The 16,562-nt window shown below is 54.7% G+C and overlaps 6 protein-coding genes across 6 annotated transcripts; 2 read left to right on the forward strand and 4 right to left on the reverse strand.

Moving 5' to 3' along the window:
• Window positions 1-835: 835 nt before the first annotated feature.
• G647_01240 (glycogen debranching enzyme) lies at window positions 836-5,449 on the forward strand (the record flags this gene model as incomplete). The annotated part of the gene is made up of 1 exon (XM_008724641.1): window positions 836-5,449. The coding sequence occupies one exon, from the start codon at window positions 836-838 to the stop codon at window positions 5,447-5,449; it is 4,614 nt and encodes a 1,537-aa protein (XP_008722863.1).
• Window positions 5,450-6,104: 655 nt separating this feature from the next.
• G647_01241 (3-deoxy-7-phosphoheptulonate synthase) lies at window positions 6,105-7,502 on the forward strand (the record flags this gene model as incomplete). Its single annotated transcript, XM_008724642.1, has 4 exons — window positions 6,105-6,110; window positions 6,198-6,255; window positions 6,324-7,226; window positions 7,312-7,502. 4 exons carry the CDS (start codon window positions 6,105-6,107, stop codon window positions 7,500-7,502), a joined length of 1,158 nt encoding a protein of 385 aa, XP_008722864.1.
• Window positions 7,503-9,555: 2,053 nt separating this feature from the next.
• Window positions 9,556-10,338, reverse strand: G647_01242 (uncharacterized protein; the record flags this gene model as incomplete). The annotated part of the gene is made up of 1 exon (XM_008724643.1): window positions 9,556-10,338. The coding sequence occupies one exon, from the start codon at window positions 10,336-10,338 to the stop codon at window positions 9,556-9,558; it is 783 nt and encodes a 260-aa protein (XP_008722865.1).
• An 870-nt stretch (window positions 10,339-11,208) lies between these two features.
• Window positions 11,209-12,819, reverse strand: G647_01243 (uncharacterized protein; the record flags this gene model as incomplete). Its single annotated transcript, XM_008724644.1, has 1 exon — window positions 11,209-12,819. The coding sequence occupies one exon, from the start codon at window positions 12,817-12,819 to the stop codon at window positions 11,209-11,211; it is 1,611 nt and encodes a 536-aa protein (XP_008722866.1).
• Window positions 12,820-13,566: 747 nt separating this feature from the next.
• G647_01244 (uncharacterized protein) lies at window positions 13,567-15,020 on the reverse strand (the record flags this gene model as incomplete). The annotated part of the gene is made up of 2 exons (XM_008724645.1): window positions 13,567-14,753; window positions 14,804-15,020. 2 exons carry the CDS (start codon window positions 15,018-15,020, stop codon window positions 13,567-13,569), a joined length of 1,404 nt encoding a protein of 467 aa, XP_008722867.1.
• A 27-nt stretch (window positions 15,021-15,047) lies between these two features.
• Window positions 15,048-15,554, reverse strand: G647_01245 (uncharacterized protein; the record flags this gene model as incomplete). The annotated part of the gene is made up of 1 exon (XM_008724646.1): window positions 15,048-15,554. One exon carries the CDS (start codon window positions 15,552-15,554, stop codon window positions 15,048-15,050), a length of 507 nt encoding a protein of 168 aa, XP_008722868.1.
• Between the last annotated feature and the right edge of the window lie 1,008 nt (window positions 15,555-16,562).

Here is a 16,562-nt window from a genome sequence, read left to right on the forward strand (position 1 = left end):
GAGAGGAAAGATCCCGTTGGAGCCCGTCATGAAGTCCATGCGGCCATGAGGAGACCGCGATAGTACATAGCACTCTGTTCCCGCTACTCCGTGAATGCTCGATCACAGCTTTGAAGGAGTACCGGGGTAGTCTTTTCGTCATCCTCTGCTTGCGGCTCCAATCAGCCACTGACGCATGAGATTTCGCATCTCCGGGTGGGCTGCTGCTCCGTTTTAACGATAAGCACCCGCGGCTAGGCGTCATCTAGGTACGGTTAGCACCTAAAAAACTCGATTGGCTCTCCGCTAGTCGCCCGGTAAACTTGGAATTTCTCCGTTGTTTCCGCTGGAAAGGAAGCCGGACAGACAAAGTGGGATGCAGGAACACGCCTGACATGGACTTTTCCATGTCAAATCGCCTAAGAGACCGCTCGGAATCTGGTTTGAGCCACAGATGGATGTGCCTGCCGTGGGATGGACTTCCCAGGCCGGCTAGCTGTTCCCTTCCCGCTTTCCCAGCTCCTGCCTCGCCGTCGTTGTTCGATTGGCGCTTTCCTCAAAGTGTCATAATGAGCTTTACAACACTAGAGCTTCAACATTTCTTCTCTGCATTCTCACCACATCTTTCGCTGAGCGCCCATCCTCTCTGACAGCTTCAGGTGCTCGCATCGTGTATTCCTATCACTTTTCAGTCTTTTGATCCGCAGTCTTTGAGCATCATTGTTACCAGCCTGCACTTCCACCTTATTCCGCTTTCAGATTGGAATTGAACCAGTAGCCGACAATGCAGCAATAGAATAGCAACCCGACAGAACTCCACCCCAAGCCTACCTCGGTCTTGCCGCGAGCCAGGAACATGCCTCCCAAGACTCATCAAAGCACGCGCCAGGTCTACCTCCTGCCTCTGACCGACGCGGGAGCTCCAGATGTGCCAAACGAGTACATCTACTTGCCTGCGCCGACCGAGCCAGCCTACTACTTGAGGTTTGCCATTGAAGGTACTAGCTCGATATGTCGTCAAGGCAGTCTCTGGGTCAATTTTCCCTTGAACGATCAGCCCTTCGATCGAAAACGGTACCATGAGTTCAAGCTGCACCCGGATTTCAATCGCACTCTCGAGATTGACATCCCCATCACCTCTGCCGGCGCATTTTCTTTCTACACCACTTACACTCCTCTGCCCGAGTTCTCTACGTCTGACGTCGAACCTCCTAAGCCTACCCGCACTCCTACCTACTATGTCGATATCGAGCCCAAACTGTACCTGGGTGGCGGCACCTTGCCTCTCGATGCTCTGGGCATCTTCTCGGTCGTCTCAAAATTCATGGGCAAATACCCTGAAGACTGGGACAAGCATCTCAGAGGGATCAGTGCAAGAGGCTACAACATGGTTCATTTTACACCGCTGCAAACCAGGGGCGAGTCCAACTCGCCCTACAGTCTGTACGATCAGTTGGCTTTTGATCCGGAACTCTTCCCGGGCGGCGAGGACGACGTCGCGAAGATGATCAAGTCTATGGAAGACACACACGAACTTCTTGGGCTGACTGACGTCGTCTTCAACCACACGGCCAACAACAGCAAGTGGTTGGAGGAGCATCCCGAAGCAGGCTACAATGTCGAGACTGCTCCTTGGCTGGAGTCTGCCCTGGAAGTGAACAACCGTCTCCTCGAGTATAGTGACAAACTCGAGTCGCTAGGATTCGCCACTGAGTTCAAGAATGCGGATGATCTGAACAAGGCCGTGGATGGTATCAGACCACACGTCATCGAAAAAATCCGCCTTTGGGAGTACTTCGTCTGCGACGTCAAGGCTGATGCTCAAGCGACGATTGATGCCTGGAAGCAAGGTGCCGTCACACTGCCTGCTGAAGGCTTTGAAAATGCCATTGGTGGTGGGCTTGACACGGTCAAATCCTGGAATCTCCGTCAAAAGGCCGCTTTCCTTCATGACAAGGGCATGCTCAATGGCCTTCGCATTGACGGCCGCTTCTCGCGAAAGGTCAACCCTGAAATCGCTGCTGCCATTCTGACCGCCCTGTTCGGGCGGTACGAAGACGGCGCAAATACAAACGCTGCAACCGACGAGATCACAGCCATCCTCAATGAGCTGAATGTCCCCTTCTACCAAGAGTTCAATGATGACTCCGCTGCTATCATAGAACAGACCAGAGGCAGACTCCAGTACACAAGGATGGACCCCAATGGTCCCAGACTGGGCCCTATCACCAAAGAGAACCCGCTGATTGAGACCTATTTTGTTCAGCTACCCGAAAACGAGACCACCAAAAAGCATAACCCACGAGCTTTATACCTGGCTGTCAACGGCTGGATCTGGGCCGCTGACGCCATGAAGGACAATGCTGGTCCGGACTGGCGGCCTTACCTCAGAAGAGAACTCATTCCCTGGAGTGATTGTGTCAAACTGAGATATGGCAAAGGCCCCGAGGACAATCCTTACCTCTGGGAACACATGACGAAATACGTTCGATTGATGGCCAAATACTTCACCGCTTTCCGCATCGACAATTGTCATTCTACCCCAATTCATGTTGCTGAATACCTGTTGGACGAAGCACGGAAAGTCCAGCCCAACCTGGCTGTCTTCGCTGAGTTGTTTACTGGCAACGAACAGATGGATTACGTCTTTGTGAAGCGTTTGGGACTGAGCGCCCTCATCCGTGAAGCCATGCAGGCCTGGAGCACGCAAGAATTGAGCCGCATCGTGCATCGCCACTGCGGTCGACCCATTGGCAGCTTTGAAATCAACGTCCCCTCCAGATCAGCCAACAAGCCCACAGACAACCCTGTTAACGGCAGTGGCCCGCAGACCAAAGAAGTCGTGAAGCACATCAGGGAGTCTCCGGTCCACGCATTGTTCATGGATTGCACTCATGACAATGAGATGCCGGCTCAGAAACGAGATGCCAGAGATACTCTCCCCACGGCTGCGTTGGTCAATATGTGTGCGTGTGCCACAGGCAGCGTCATGGGTTTCGATGAGATCTATCCCAAGCTTGTCGAGATTGTGCACGAGGACCGAAAGTACACTTCCATCAGCTCGGAGGGCGAAGTCCATACTGGTGCTGGTGAGGGTGGCATAGCCGGTGTCAAGAAACTGATGAACCACATCCACACCATGATGGGCAAGGACGGTTATGACGAAACCTTCCTGCATCACGAAGGCGAACTCATCACGCTTCATCGAGTTCATCCAGATTCTCGAAAAGGCTACTTCCTGATTGCCCACACGGCGTTCCCCGGCTATGGGAATGGCAACGGTGGCCTGAGTCCTGTCCATTTGGCTGGTACAAAGGCACGGCCCCTTGGTGCTTGGGTTCTCGAAGTTGACCAAAGTGAGCAAGCGAAGAAAGCTGCCTTGGAGGACAGCGAATACCTCGTCGGTCTGCCAGCACGAGTCAGAAACATCAAGGGCAGCACCATTACTCATGAGAATGGTGATACCACCATCACCGTGGCCGACTTCTTCCCGCCTGGCTCCATCGCACTCTTTGAGACCTGGGTTCCTTCTGCCGAGCACTCTCAAGGCCTCGGGACGTTTATTTCCAGCGGAACCGACGAAGCCTTTGGCGGCCTTGATCTCATTGACTTGAACTTTGTTCTGTACCGGTCGGATGCCGAGGAGCGTGATCTCAGCGATGGCCAAGACGGTGTTTACAACATCCCTGGCTATGGTCCATTAGTCTACGCCGGTCTTCAGGGCTGGTGGAGTGTCATTGAACCAATCGTCAGACGGAATGACCTCGGTCACCCGCTTTGCAATCATCTCCGCCAAGGCCAATGGGCCCTGGATTTCCTGGTCGGGCGCATGGAGAGAATCTCGAAACAGGAGGGCTTCTCTCGACTGCTGAAACCCGCCCAGTGGCTGAAAGAACGATTCGACGCAGTTCGGACGATACCAAGCTTCCTCCTGCCACGTTACTTCGCTCTGATCTGCCAGATTGCCTACAATGCGGCAGTCAAGCGAGCCGTCGAACTGATGAGTCCGAACATTCAGCATGGCCAGAATTTCCTGCAAAGCCTGGCACTGGTCAGCATTCAACAAACCGGATACGTCAAGTCTGCATCATTGTGGCCTGAGAAACGTGTACCGTCACTGGCTGCTGGATTGCCGCACTTTGCTGTATCCTGGGCCAGATGTTGGGGCCGAGACGTCTTCATTTCGCTGCGTGGCTTGTTCCTGTGCACAGGTCGATTTGAAGAGGCAAAGGAGCACATCAAGGCCTTCGGCAGCGTCTTGAAGCACGGCTTGATCCCCAATCTACTGAGCAGCGGCGCGGCGCCGAGATACAACTCGCGAGATTCGCCTTGGTTCTTCCTGCAAAATATTCAGGACTACTCGAAGATTGCGCCTGATGGAGCCGAGATCCTGAAGATGAAGGTCCCGCGTCGCTTCTTGCCCTACGATGACACATGGTTCCCGTGGGATGATCCGCGGGCGTACTCCAAGGAGTCGACTGTCGAGGAAATCGTCCAGGAAATTCTCCAGCGGCATGCGTCCGGCCTGTCTTTCAGAGAATACAATGCTGGTCCTGAGCTCGACATGCAAATGAGACCTGAAGGGTTCCAGATTGACGTCCGCGTGGACTGGTCGACGGGGATCATCTTTGGTGGCAGTCAGTGGAACTGTGGCACCTGGATGGACAAGATGGGTGAAAGTGAGCGGGCTGGCAGTAAAGGAGTGCCGGGCACACCTCGAGATGGAGCTGCCGTCGAAATCACTGGGCTTCATTACAGTGCCTTACGATGGGTTGCTGACCTCCATCAAGCCGGACAGTACCCGTGGTCTGGAGTCAAGACTGAGGCAGGCGAGGAAATCTCCTTTATGGAATGGGCCAACCGCATCAAAGCCAACTTTGAGAAGTGTTACTGGATTCCGTTGGATCCCAAAGACGACATTGAGGATGATGTTGACCCGCGGATTATCAATCGCCGGGGCATCTACAAGGATCTGTATCGGTCGGGCAAAGAATACGAAGACTACCAGCTGCGGCCCAATTTCCCGATTGCCATGGTTGTCGCGCCAGATCTGTTCACCCCCCAGCGGGCTCTGCACGCACTGAAGATGGCGGACGACGTCCTCCGCGGCCCCACGGGGATGGCGACGTTGGATCCGTCGGACTTGAACTATCGGCCATACTACAACAACTCCGAAGACTCGACCGACTTTGCCACGTCCAAAGGAAGAAACTACCATCAAGGACCGGAGTGGCTGTGGCCCACCGGGTTCTTTTTGCGAGCCTTGCTTTACTTTGATCTTCAGCGACGGTCCGATTCGGCTGGAAGATTGGAATCGTTCCAGCAGGTGACCAGACGTCTTGCGGGATGCAAGCAAGCCATCAAGGAAAGTCCTTGGAAGGGCTTGACAGAATTGACCAACAAGAATGGGTCATTCTGTGCCGATTCGGTGAGTAGAGCCCTGCGTCCCTTTTTCCCGAGCGACCACTAACGGCGTGACAGTCTCCCACGCAAGCATGGTCGGCGGGCTGCATGATTGACCTGTTCCACGACGCGTCTTCCCTGGCACCGCAGACGAACGGAGCATGAGCAGGATAGGCCGAGGAACAGAAGGAGATGGAGATGGGCGAGCTGCCTACCCTAGAGATGTCGATATGAGGCTACACCACTGATCCCTAGACTGGAAGAGGTACGAGCTGGTACACAGCGCAAAAAAGGATATCATTAGATGGCACAATGCCCATAGAAGCGGAAATGAAATCAAGACTTCTGCTCTATCACGACTTTTGCCCTATCGAAACTTCTACTCTACCTCTTAAACGCCGTTTAAACATGATGACTGACTCTTCACCCTTACGTGCTTCCCCACAGCCGCCAATCAGGCCTGTGCCCAACGAGATGCGTCATGCAAGGCACCGAAAGTCCAGGCGCGTGGGCCTCAAGCTCCAGAATAATTACAGTATTAGATCAGATCAGATTCAGCAGCGCCACCAGAACCTCAAGTTCTCCGCAAAAGTAAAAATAAATTTGACCATCCTCCGCATTTTCGTTCGTGCCACAGTCATAACTCGTACCAACACAGCACCATTGAACAGCGTCGCTTCTGGCTGCGACTTTCCATTCCTGCGCAATAACTGTACACAGATATGGCTGTAAGTACCTTTCGCCCACGAAGCCACGCCCGAGAAAGACCTGCGGGGCAAGGGTGACTGACTCATTGACGGCTTCGCGGCGGACAGTCATACTATATCACGAATCCCCACGTCGGCAACAAAGAGTCTTCGGAAGATTGGCGGAGTATGTCTTGTCACCTCCCTCTCCATCCTACCCCTGCTCGACGCACTGACTCGAGACGGCACACGCAGTCAGTGGTTACAACCCACTTACGCCACCGGACCTCCTCCAACACGAAATCCCGCAGACTCCCCAGTCGAAAGCGACGGTGCTAGCCGGCCGACATGACTGCGTCGCTGTCGTGCAAGACACGGACCCGCTGCGGCGGCTTCTCGTCATCGTGGGACCGTGCTCAATCCACGATCCGGTCTCCGCGCTCGAATACTGCGACCGACTCCTCAAGATGAAGGCGAAATACCAAGACGAGCTGGTTATCGTGATGAGGTCGTACCTCGAGAAGCCGCGCACCACGGTCGGGTGGAAAGGGCTGATCAACGACCCGGAAATCGACGGGTCGTTCTTGATCAACAAAGGCTTGAGGCTCAGTCGGCAGCTGTTCGTGGATCTGACGTCCAAGGGCATGCCTCTGGCCAGTGAGATGCTCGATACAATCAGTCCGCAGTTCCTGGCTGATTTGCTGAGCATCGGGGCCGTGGGCGCCCGGACGACCGAGAGTCAATTACACCGCGAGCTGGCCAGCGGCCTGTCCTTCCCCGTGGGGTTCAAGAACGGCACAGACGGCACGCTGGGCGTGGCGATCGACGCCATCGGCGCGGTGAGACACCCGCATCACTTCCTGTCCGTGACGAAGCCGGGCGTCGTGGCCATTGTCGGCACCGTCGGCAATGAGGACTGTTTCGTCATCTTGCGCGGAGGGACCACGGGGACAAACTACGACGCCGAGTCGATCAAGAAGGCCAAGGAGGCCTTGCGGAAGAAGGGCCTCCGTGAGCGGGTCATGGTCGATTGCAGCCACGGGAACAGCGAGAAGCAGCATAAGAACCAACCGCTCGTCGCGAAGGTCCTGGCCGAGCAGATCGCGAACGGGGAGGAGGGCATCATGGGTGTCATGGTGGAAAGTCACATCAACGAAGGTAGGAGCGCGCTCTTTGGAAAAGCCGTTCTGTTCCCTGCCCCCCAGAACTCTACATGCTGACTTTGTCGGTCCCGGCATAATAGGCAATCAGAAGGTCCCGCCCGAAGGAAAGTCCGGCTTGAAGTACGGCGTGTCCATCACCGACGCGTGCATAGGCTGGGAAGACACAGAAGTCGTCCTGGAAGTGCTCGCCAATGCCGTCAAGAAGAGGAGAGAAAAGCTGGGCGACAAGGCCGTCAACGGGACGACGAATGGAGAGAACGGCCACGCATGAGGTGGCATCCTGCATTGATAACGGGGTTTAAGTTGGTTTCTCTGACGGATTACGGCTCAATCTCAGTTGCTAGACCCAAAAAGAAGAGAATGGGAATCGGGGTCGCGATCAGAAAGACCTGAAGGCGGTCGATGGCTGTTGGCTCTCAATCTCGAGGCAATGCATCTCTACATCAAAGAGTGAGTGGGTGGTGGAGGAGGAGAAGAAGAAGGGATCGCTGTAGATGCATGGATTTAAGCGACGCAGCGCATGGACGGACGGGCGGATTGGACGCATAGATACCACAATACGACACACACGCGCAGGCTACAGTAATTAGACTGGATGAGCATTCCCGGACGGAGCATTCGCGCATGATAGGCAATGAAAAGTCCACGGACATTTCAATACTGTACTCTCTACGTTCATTCATGGGTTATGCGGGCTCATAGGGGCACGAGCAGGTCATGTACTGTATGTAGGACCCGACAAGAAAGGGGCATCACGGGCAAGCTGGTGTTGACTGGACAAGAGGCGATTTCAAGTACTGGCCCCGTCCATGTATATTATGCATATATGCGTACAATACCCAATGTGTATAGGCCCATAATCATGTCTTATGTCCACATATGTCTTGCCAGCGCTAAATCGAGGGAGGTATATGGTAAGCGGAGAAGGAAGTATAAATATATAGCCATCACTCCCTCACTCACTCACTCACGCACGTACTGGGCAATGCAAGAGCAGACGGTCAGGCAGACGGGCAGACAAGTAGGCAAGTAGGCAAGTAGGCAAGTACATCAACGTTAGGTGAAAAGTGTCTACACACGAAGCCATGGGTGGCTGTCCGTCTGCGATTATACGATTATAGTCCTCTACCTCTGTACATAGGTAACCTAATGTTTCGTCCTGGTGAAAAGCACAAACAAAGCGGGCATGAAAGGAAAGGAATTCTGTCAGCGTAAAACTCGATTCGTCCGTCCGTCCGCCAGCCGGGGATTCGCATTCGTTCGCATGATTACCCGTTGTTCGTGTTCGTAACGAATAGCTGGCGTGGGCAGTCTAAATTGAGTAGACCATTCTGCATGCGTGTCGCTAACGTGGTGAGAAGGTTGGGTTTTTGGCTGACGTGGTGAGGAGACGGGGAGTCGATGTTTGGAACTAAAGGAAATGTGCATAGGGCAGAAGGTAGAGGCAGAAGCAGAAGCTATAGTGGTAAGGGTAAGGGTAAGGATAGGAGTAGGAGTAGGGCAAGAAAGAAAGAAAGGTGGAAGGGGAGATAATTTGATAATTAAAGCTGAGATACCCGACCGGGCCAGACCAGACTAGACGCGTAGCCGCCGAAGGGTATGCTTCGAGGGGATGCTTCGAAGGTCGGGGATCTCGCGTGTTGTGCCCATGCCCATGCCCATGCCAATGGCTGCGTCCGTCTCTGTGTCAATGGCGTGTGTCCTGTCCGTGCATGTCGAGGAAAAGAATCGGAATGGAGACGGGGGGCTAGTGAATCGCAAAGGCGGGCATTGTGGTGTTTGAACTGTCTTCGCTCTTCGATTAGGTCTTGAGTGGCGGGCAAGAGGGAAGCAGAAGCCAGTCCGGAAAAGAAGGAGTGAATACTGGACGAACGACCTGATAGCTGGTGCTTGAGCTGGGAAAAGGTCGAGCGTGGTTGGTTGATGATCCGGACGGCGACGAAATGAAATAGGGGATGCGTTGATATGCTCACAAATGATATCACCGTCCTCGAGTCGAGAGCCAGCTCGTCTGCGAGATCGCGGTTGATGATGTATAGCTGTTGTGGGGTGACAAGGTCGTTGTAGCGAGTGTACCGAAGGGAAGCGAACTGTAAGTTGGTTGGTATTACTCGAGGACTCGTCTGCAAAGGTGTGGTCTTGTCTAAATATTTCGCTGAGGCGGTGAAAAAGAGACGGGAAAACTGGATGCTGTTGCTTTTGCTGTTGATACTGCTGATGCCGTGTCGAGGTGGTCCAAAGTTTCTTCTTACCGGTCAAGACACGTCCAGCGTGCCTCTGCCGGGAATGGTGGACTGTTCGGGAGAAAATGCAGCGCAACAAATTTACTCCTCATCAGCCATCGGACCGCGGCCACGACCTCCTTGACCGCCGTGGTTCTTCCACGGCTGTCCACCCGGTCCGTGCTCGCTGCCACCACCCATGCCGCCGGGAGGACCGCCAGGATGCTGCCCTGGCCCGTCACCCTTGCCCTGGGCTGGATGGTCGCCGTGCCTACCCTGGCCTTGACCGCCCATGGCCTTACCGAAGCCACCAGGAGGGCCGTGATGACCATCGTCGCCGTCTCGCCTCCTGAGCCCCTTTGGATAGCCATCCTGTTCCTTCACGTTTTTGTAACTGCGAACATTGGGGTTTCCTCCAACAACAGGGTTCAAGCCGTCGCCATTGCTCTGATACTCCCACCAGTGAAACTTGGGTGCTTGAATGTATGTAATGCCATTAATCTTGGTGAACCCAGGTTCGGGGGCCCGGCGGACGATGCTGGCCATGGCCGCAACTGTCGGCTCCGGGTGGTCAAGGTAGGGAGCCGGGTCGATGTTGTCGTCATCAGGCATGGGACCGTGATTGCCTTGGTTCATGCCCTTCCAGTTGTGGCCGCCGAAGAACCGGGCTTTCCCGTCGCCCTGCCAGTCCTTGTGCTGGACGGGGCCGTCGCGTTTCTCAACGTTGGCTTCGTCGACCTCCTCGGCGTAGTACATGGGCTCCTCTACGGGAGCAGCAGGAGTATCGGACGCGACTGCGCCGGCATCTTGGGGAGAAGGGAGGGCGCCGGCTTGAGCCAAGGCATAGGCCAGAATGGTCGCCGCCGTGTACGTGGTCAACTTCATCGCGTAAGTAGATTGCAGATATGATCGGGTTGTTTGTTTTGTCAATACGAGGAGACTGTTATATGTGTTTTTGTATGTCCAGAGGAAGGGTAAATCAGCAAGGATACCTCCAACTTTGAAGTATCCGCAGCTTTCGCCAACAACTCTTTGACCGTTTTAATAAAGAAACGTGGAGAGTGGACATGCTGACGCAGCAACATCCTGACAGGGAGCCAGTGGGAGAGACAAGACAACGGTGAAGATACTCCGCAAGGAGAGTTGAATAGCATCACACAAGGGCGAGTGCTCAAAGTCTCGATGTCAAGAGAAAGAAACACCAAGTGCGAGCTAGACTCGATGTCGGTTTGAATAGAGCTGGGCAGATGGCCGCTTCGACTCAAAGCTGACATGAATAGAGGCGCTGTGAGGACGACGCCGCCGGATGTGTATTGGAATAGAGGGGGCTGCGCTTTACCGCATTCGGACAACAACAAGGCTGAAAATAGCTCACGCTGATTGGTAGTAGCTCTGAGGGAATCCTGGTTCGAAGATACCCAGTTGTCTTCTTCCCAAGTGCCTTGCTCCGCTGGCTGTGCGGTTCTGTTCCTGCTGTCACGAGGTCGCAGCTGACCAATAGAGGGACCGTAGACGTAAAACAGGCTCGCAACAAATCGACCGTCTCCCAACATCGGCCAGAGTTGGACGAGATCGGCACGGCAGAAGATGAAGTCGGCAAGAAAAAGATGTGCCTGAATATCAATGACATTTCAAATGCCCGCTCTGAGAAGGTGCTGCCAATATCAAGCTCGCTGAATCGCTGACAGATGGAAGGGTACAAATGAAACTGGGGTAATTGAACCAAATCCACCACCAAACAAACACGATTTCCTCTCAGTATACCTCCTGGGCCTCGCCACTCACTCGGTCTTGTTCTGCCGAGGGAGCAGGCTCAGAAACGACGGCTTCTGTTTCTGCGTCGGCATTCATGGCATCCGGCTTCGCGGTGTCGGAAGACGAAGGCGGCGCTACCTCTGGCAGCGTGTTCTGATCCTGCTCCTGTTGACGACCGTCGTGATTCTCCTTGTCCTCTGTATCAGGTTCTTTCGGCGTGTCCAAGTGCATCTTCGGTGGTTGCTCTTGCTTCGTCGTTGGTTTAGTCTTGGGCGGCAGCATTGTCTTTCCTCTCGTCTTGGGAGGACTAGTGGGTTGCACCTTGTCATGCGCTTTCTGGGCGCTGCTTGCGGTCGGCCTCATCATCCTGGCCAAGAACCCTTCATCTGGTCTGCTTGTGCTCACTCGAGATTGCGGCCTCTGGTGCCCGTTGGTCAAAGACGCCCGAGAGGCCTTTTTGGCCAAGGTTCCGGTCGTAGATGAGGTACTCGCCCGAGGCGGCCGTGATGTGGGGGGAGCGGTCTTCTTCACATCATGTTTCCGCTCGGGCTCGGTCGCTGGACGCTGTGCGTCGTCGTGTTTAGCCGCTGCTGATGCTGTAGTCGCGGTAGCCGCAGCAGGAAGTTTGCCTGGGATCGTGGGAGGTTTGGGCTTGGCTATGGTGGGGGATCTGACGCTCTTCGGGGATGCTGGAGTTTGCTCTTTCTTTGCTGCGATGGGTGCAGGTCTTGACTTGGCCTGTGTATTGACCTTGGGTGCCGGCGGCTGTGACTTCTCTTGCTTGTCCTTAGTGTCTTTCGGCGCTTCTCTCGCCTTCTGGGCTTCCTTTGCGGACCCCATCACTCCTCTGATCTTCGCAGGTCCGCCTTTGATGTTCATCTTCGGGGACGTAGGTGTTCTTGGAGACGGCTGTGTGACAATTGGAGACTTGGGCACAATTTTGGAGTTGATTTGTCTTGTGGGTGGCGCCTTTATCGGCTGCGCAGTCTCTGTAGTCTTGAGAGTTGTATTTGGCGGTGGCCCTGGTTTGTTTTCTTTGGACGCCTGCATTTTGTCCACCATCGTAGCCGAATTTGACTCATTCTTGGGTTTCGAGGGCGAAGATAGAGGTGTCTTCTGTTGTAGTCGGCCCAAAGCAACAGCATGACCCAGATTGGTCACATTCGCAGGGGGCTTGGAAGGAGTGTTCTCAACAAACGCTGAGCCTTTCAGGATGTTACCCAAGCCGCCTTCTTCAGGGGCACTATCCACAGGGAGCCTCGATTCTGGTTCATCGGCGGTGACATCCTTCAATGCGGTGTCAGTGTCGGTTGTAACAGACGGCTTCTCCATGCTCTCATTGTCCACAATTGCATTCTCTTGTATGCCTCCCATACTGCTCACTTCGCTGGCCCTCCTAAGACCTATCAATGCGGGGCCTCCGTTTTCGCCTGGTTTTTCGACAGCCACGAAGCTTGCTCGGACCTTACTGACAGGTCTACTGCTGTTGGAGAACTCTGAAGGGTTGGGAGATCGACCTCGGCTCGGTGGAGATGTGGATTGATCGCCAGCTTTGTTCTCGAACATTGCCCGAAGATTCTTGACTCCGTTGTTACCGGAGCTGGCAGACATGGCTGCAATTTGCGGCGAGATTAGCAGGCGCACTCAAGAACAGGAGCGGCGACCACGAGAAAGGACGAAGCGATGGAATCAGCAGGGACCGCAATCAGGTATACATTGGAGTCAATTTTGAGAAGCGGCTGCAAGGGACAAAATGATGGAGCAATTACAGTGCAGTGCAGTGTGTGCAGTGAGCAGAACAGGTCGAAGGTGGCCTCGGGTGTGGATCTGGGGGGATTTTTGGACAGGGGGTGTTTGGGTCTTGGTTCGTCGTTCAATTCACGAGCCGGTTCCCGAGACGCGTTTCGCCTCAAAGAAGCGCGTCGCTGATGTGGTGTGATGGGCTGAAGAGTCAGGAGCAGGAGCTCAAGGACGACTTACACACAAGCAGCCCAGTGTCCACTGGAGTCTACCAATTCCAATTGTGCGAAGTGAACAGCATGTGAAGTCAAATGAAAGCTGCTGCGAGGGAGCCGTAAACTTTACGGGTTCCTGGGCCACGGCAACCACCATGACGGAGAGCTGCATAAGGGGCCATGGGGGCTTCCCGTGGTACCTTACCCACATCTACACGTGATACTGTAGAGATCGCCCGCCTCATCCCAACGATAACTAATTATCATTACTCGGCTATGGGAAGTGGCCGATACAGGCCGCCGCTCGCACACCAATATGTCCGCGCCGCGCCACCCAGAAACTCCCGTCCTCAAGATTGTGCCATGTTCGCTAAATCAAATGTTCTGATCATCGGACCGCTGCTCACACATCCCTCAGCATCGCGTCTGACTCGTTGGCGCGGGTGTCGAGGACGCCTGTTGCGATCGTCTTCAGCGGTTTCGCGCTCACCAGATACACAAGCTTCTCCGTCCAAAAGTGCGACACTATCGCTTGGAGCAGAGGCACGCTTCCGAACAAGGTCCCCGCAACCGGAAAGAGCAAGTAGTCCATGATTGCCACAAGAGACAGTCTCTTGCGATAGGAGAACTCGTCGGCCAGCTCCTCATACAGCCCGGCTTTCTTCATCTCGTTCGCTCTGGCCTCGATGCACGCTTGATGATAGGCTTCATAGAAGATAACAAAGTATATGGTCATCAGAAAGAAACTCGCGGCCCGCAGGTACGAGGTGAGATCCATGGCAACAGTCAGAGATGCGCACGACGTTAGGGGATATGGTAAAGCCGTGTAGATGGCCGAGGCGAGGAGGACAAGGAATAAATGGATAGGTAAGAAGTGCGCTTCAAAGAGCCGGCTGAACAAGATCAGGTTCCGCCAGGTGAATCTTCGAAGCTTTGGGCCATGAAGGGCGTGTTGGCTTAGTTGCAAGCAGATCTCGACATGACGAGGCCGTTCGGGATCGCAGCCGACGGAGCTGCTCGAGCTGCTTTCGCTGCCTGGGGTAGCTTGCTCCTGAGCTTTGGGATCGAGGGAGATCTTGCACCACCGACGCACAGCATAGCCGGTGTCGAGGCATCCCCACATATGTCGAAGACCTTGAGCATAGCGCGCAGAGTGATCTGCCAGCCAACCCCGGATCCCTGGCTTTCCAGTGGTGACGTTGCATTGACTGGCAGGGCTCGCGATCGGTCTGATCGTCAGGCGGCCGTTGGTGGCAAAATAGCACTTCAACATCATGTGCATGTCTTCGCCAATCGCCTCGGAACCAGTATCCCACCCCCCTGCCAGGCAAATGAGTGGGAGCGGGACGGTGTAAACCGCAGTCGGAATCGCAATGGTGGTGTGAGTCGGTTTGCTGGTGAAGCAAGACAGACCAGCACCAGCCCACATCAGATCTGCGACACGCACCAACTGGGGCACCAAATGCGCATTGCGATCGAAGACAATGGGAGGCATGTACAGCGTCATGTCGGTCATGCCTCCGTTTCTGCGGTGGCGCAGGTGGTGGGCCACGACGGCTTCAAAGTATTGACTCAGCAGATGAGTGTCGCCTAAAACCGTGTCAATATATCTCGCATGCTGCAGCCTGGGGAGCACTGACTGTCCATCACCGTGACGAGGACGCTTGACCAATTGGGGTTGTTCAGATATTTTCGCTCGATTTGTTTCGCTGCCCAGCTGACATTGCTCGACTTCCCAGGGGCCTCGCCCGGCAACCCCGCGGGATGAACAGTGTATTGCATATCGCGGAATTTGCCAGAGAACAGCGTGATGAGGCTCTGAGCCACCTTGCTGCCTTTGGGATCTCTTTCCTCCATGGCCAGAAAGATCTGCTGGTCGGTCAGTCACTGGTGCCACCTAATCGTTCCCAGGGTGCGCCTTGCATCGTATGAGGATCGAGCGAGTGTATGGCTTGCCAGGACCCTGAGAGAACTCTCCAGTATTTCAACCTCCTCTTTGTAGCTCGGTAAGACCACCGCCAATGTCACCGAGTCTGACTTCTTGAGTGCACTCTGCTGAAGGCCGGGATCATTTCCGAGAGCGTCGAGTGTCGCAGTATTGGCTGTAGTGGGCTTCGACAGCCCATGAGCTGCCTTGATATCCCGGGTAGCCGCGTAGGCCGAGGCACACAGTCGCAGAGGAAAGAGGAAGGCCACAATGTGCAGGAAGACCGCGTACGAGATGAAGAGGGTCTGCGCCACGACAGGACTTGCAATGTGGTTGAGAAAAGGAGGATAGAAGAAGCTCAGCCATTCGGTCTCGACAATCCTCAATGCAGCTTCGAGCAAGATGAGGAGGCAGAATACTGAAAGGCCAGGTGTGCAACGCAGAAGCCACCTGAGAAGGGACATCCTCGTGGTGCTGGCCCTCGTCGGCAGGAGTCTTGGGCGCTGAAAGCGAGGAAGACGGGGAAAATAAAGGAGAAGTGGTGCAAGAGGCACCTTGAGGTCCGAGAATGGGAGCAACGAGCGTGATGCGACTGATAAGAACTGATTCGTCGAGGCCTTGCTGGGTTCAGCCTCCGACACTGACAGCAGAAGAGTGGTGCATTCCGAATCCCAACGCAATTAGTCTGCGAATTCCTCGCACCTTCGCTCCATCACGCCTGTCTTTCCCACTTCGTCGCGCGATCTTTAGCCGTAGCTTGGATGTTCCTGGCTGGCGGCATGACCTGGATGGTACTTGCTCACTGGGCAGACGCGGTTTCAACCTCGAAAGCAACCGATCAGCCATCTGCTTATTCGCCTGGCTCTGTCATGTTAGCGCAAGGACGGTGAGTCCAGCTGATCTTGTGGTGACAGAGCAGCGACAACGACGCAAACTGTCGTGGGGTGTATACCAAACAACAAGACTCGTGGGCTCGCTGTGAGAGTCGCCTAACCAGTCATGGGCAATTGAAATTGGCATGTGTGTTGTCTTGATTCCACCAATCACCTCGTCGATGGCGACCAACGTGCATCATTCGCCGCTCACTTCAGGCTCACAGTGGCTTTCGCCTGTGCTCGCCCAAAAAACAGCTTGCTGAATCGAAAATCATGTCGAGCGATTTGTGGTTTGGGACTGGGTGTGGGCGCGATTGGAAAGTGCGGGAGGATGGGAAATCCAGCGCAGCCGAAGCAGTCATATATGGCCGCATGCGCTGTCGATTGCTTCTGGCAATGCAAGAGTCAGCATCAGTCGGGGGATGTTTGCAGGCAGCCAATGATTGATTTCAATTGCCCGGAACTCTGCGGCTCGCTGCGCCTGGCCGCCAAAATGTGCGATAGAGAGTGTGCGGTCCACCAGCGACCTGCCAGAACAGTTCGAAATCACAGACTCGGGGTTTCGAGGCACACTGCGGCCGTTTGTCGGTGATGGTC

The sequence above is a fragment of the Cladophialophora carrionii genome, assembly GCF_000365165.1.
Source record: "Cladophialophora carrionii CBS 160.54 unplaced genomic scaffold supercont1.1, whole genome shotgun sequence".
Lineage (NCBI taxonomy): Eukaryota > Fungi > Ascomycota > Eurotiomycetes > Chaetothyriales > Herpotrichiellaceae > Cladophialophora > Cladophialophora carrionii.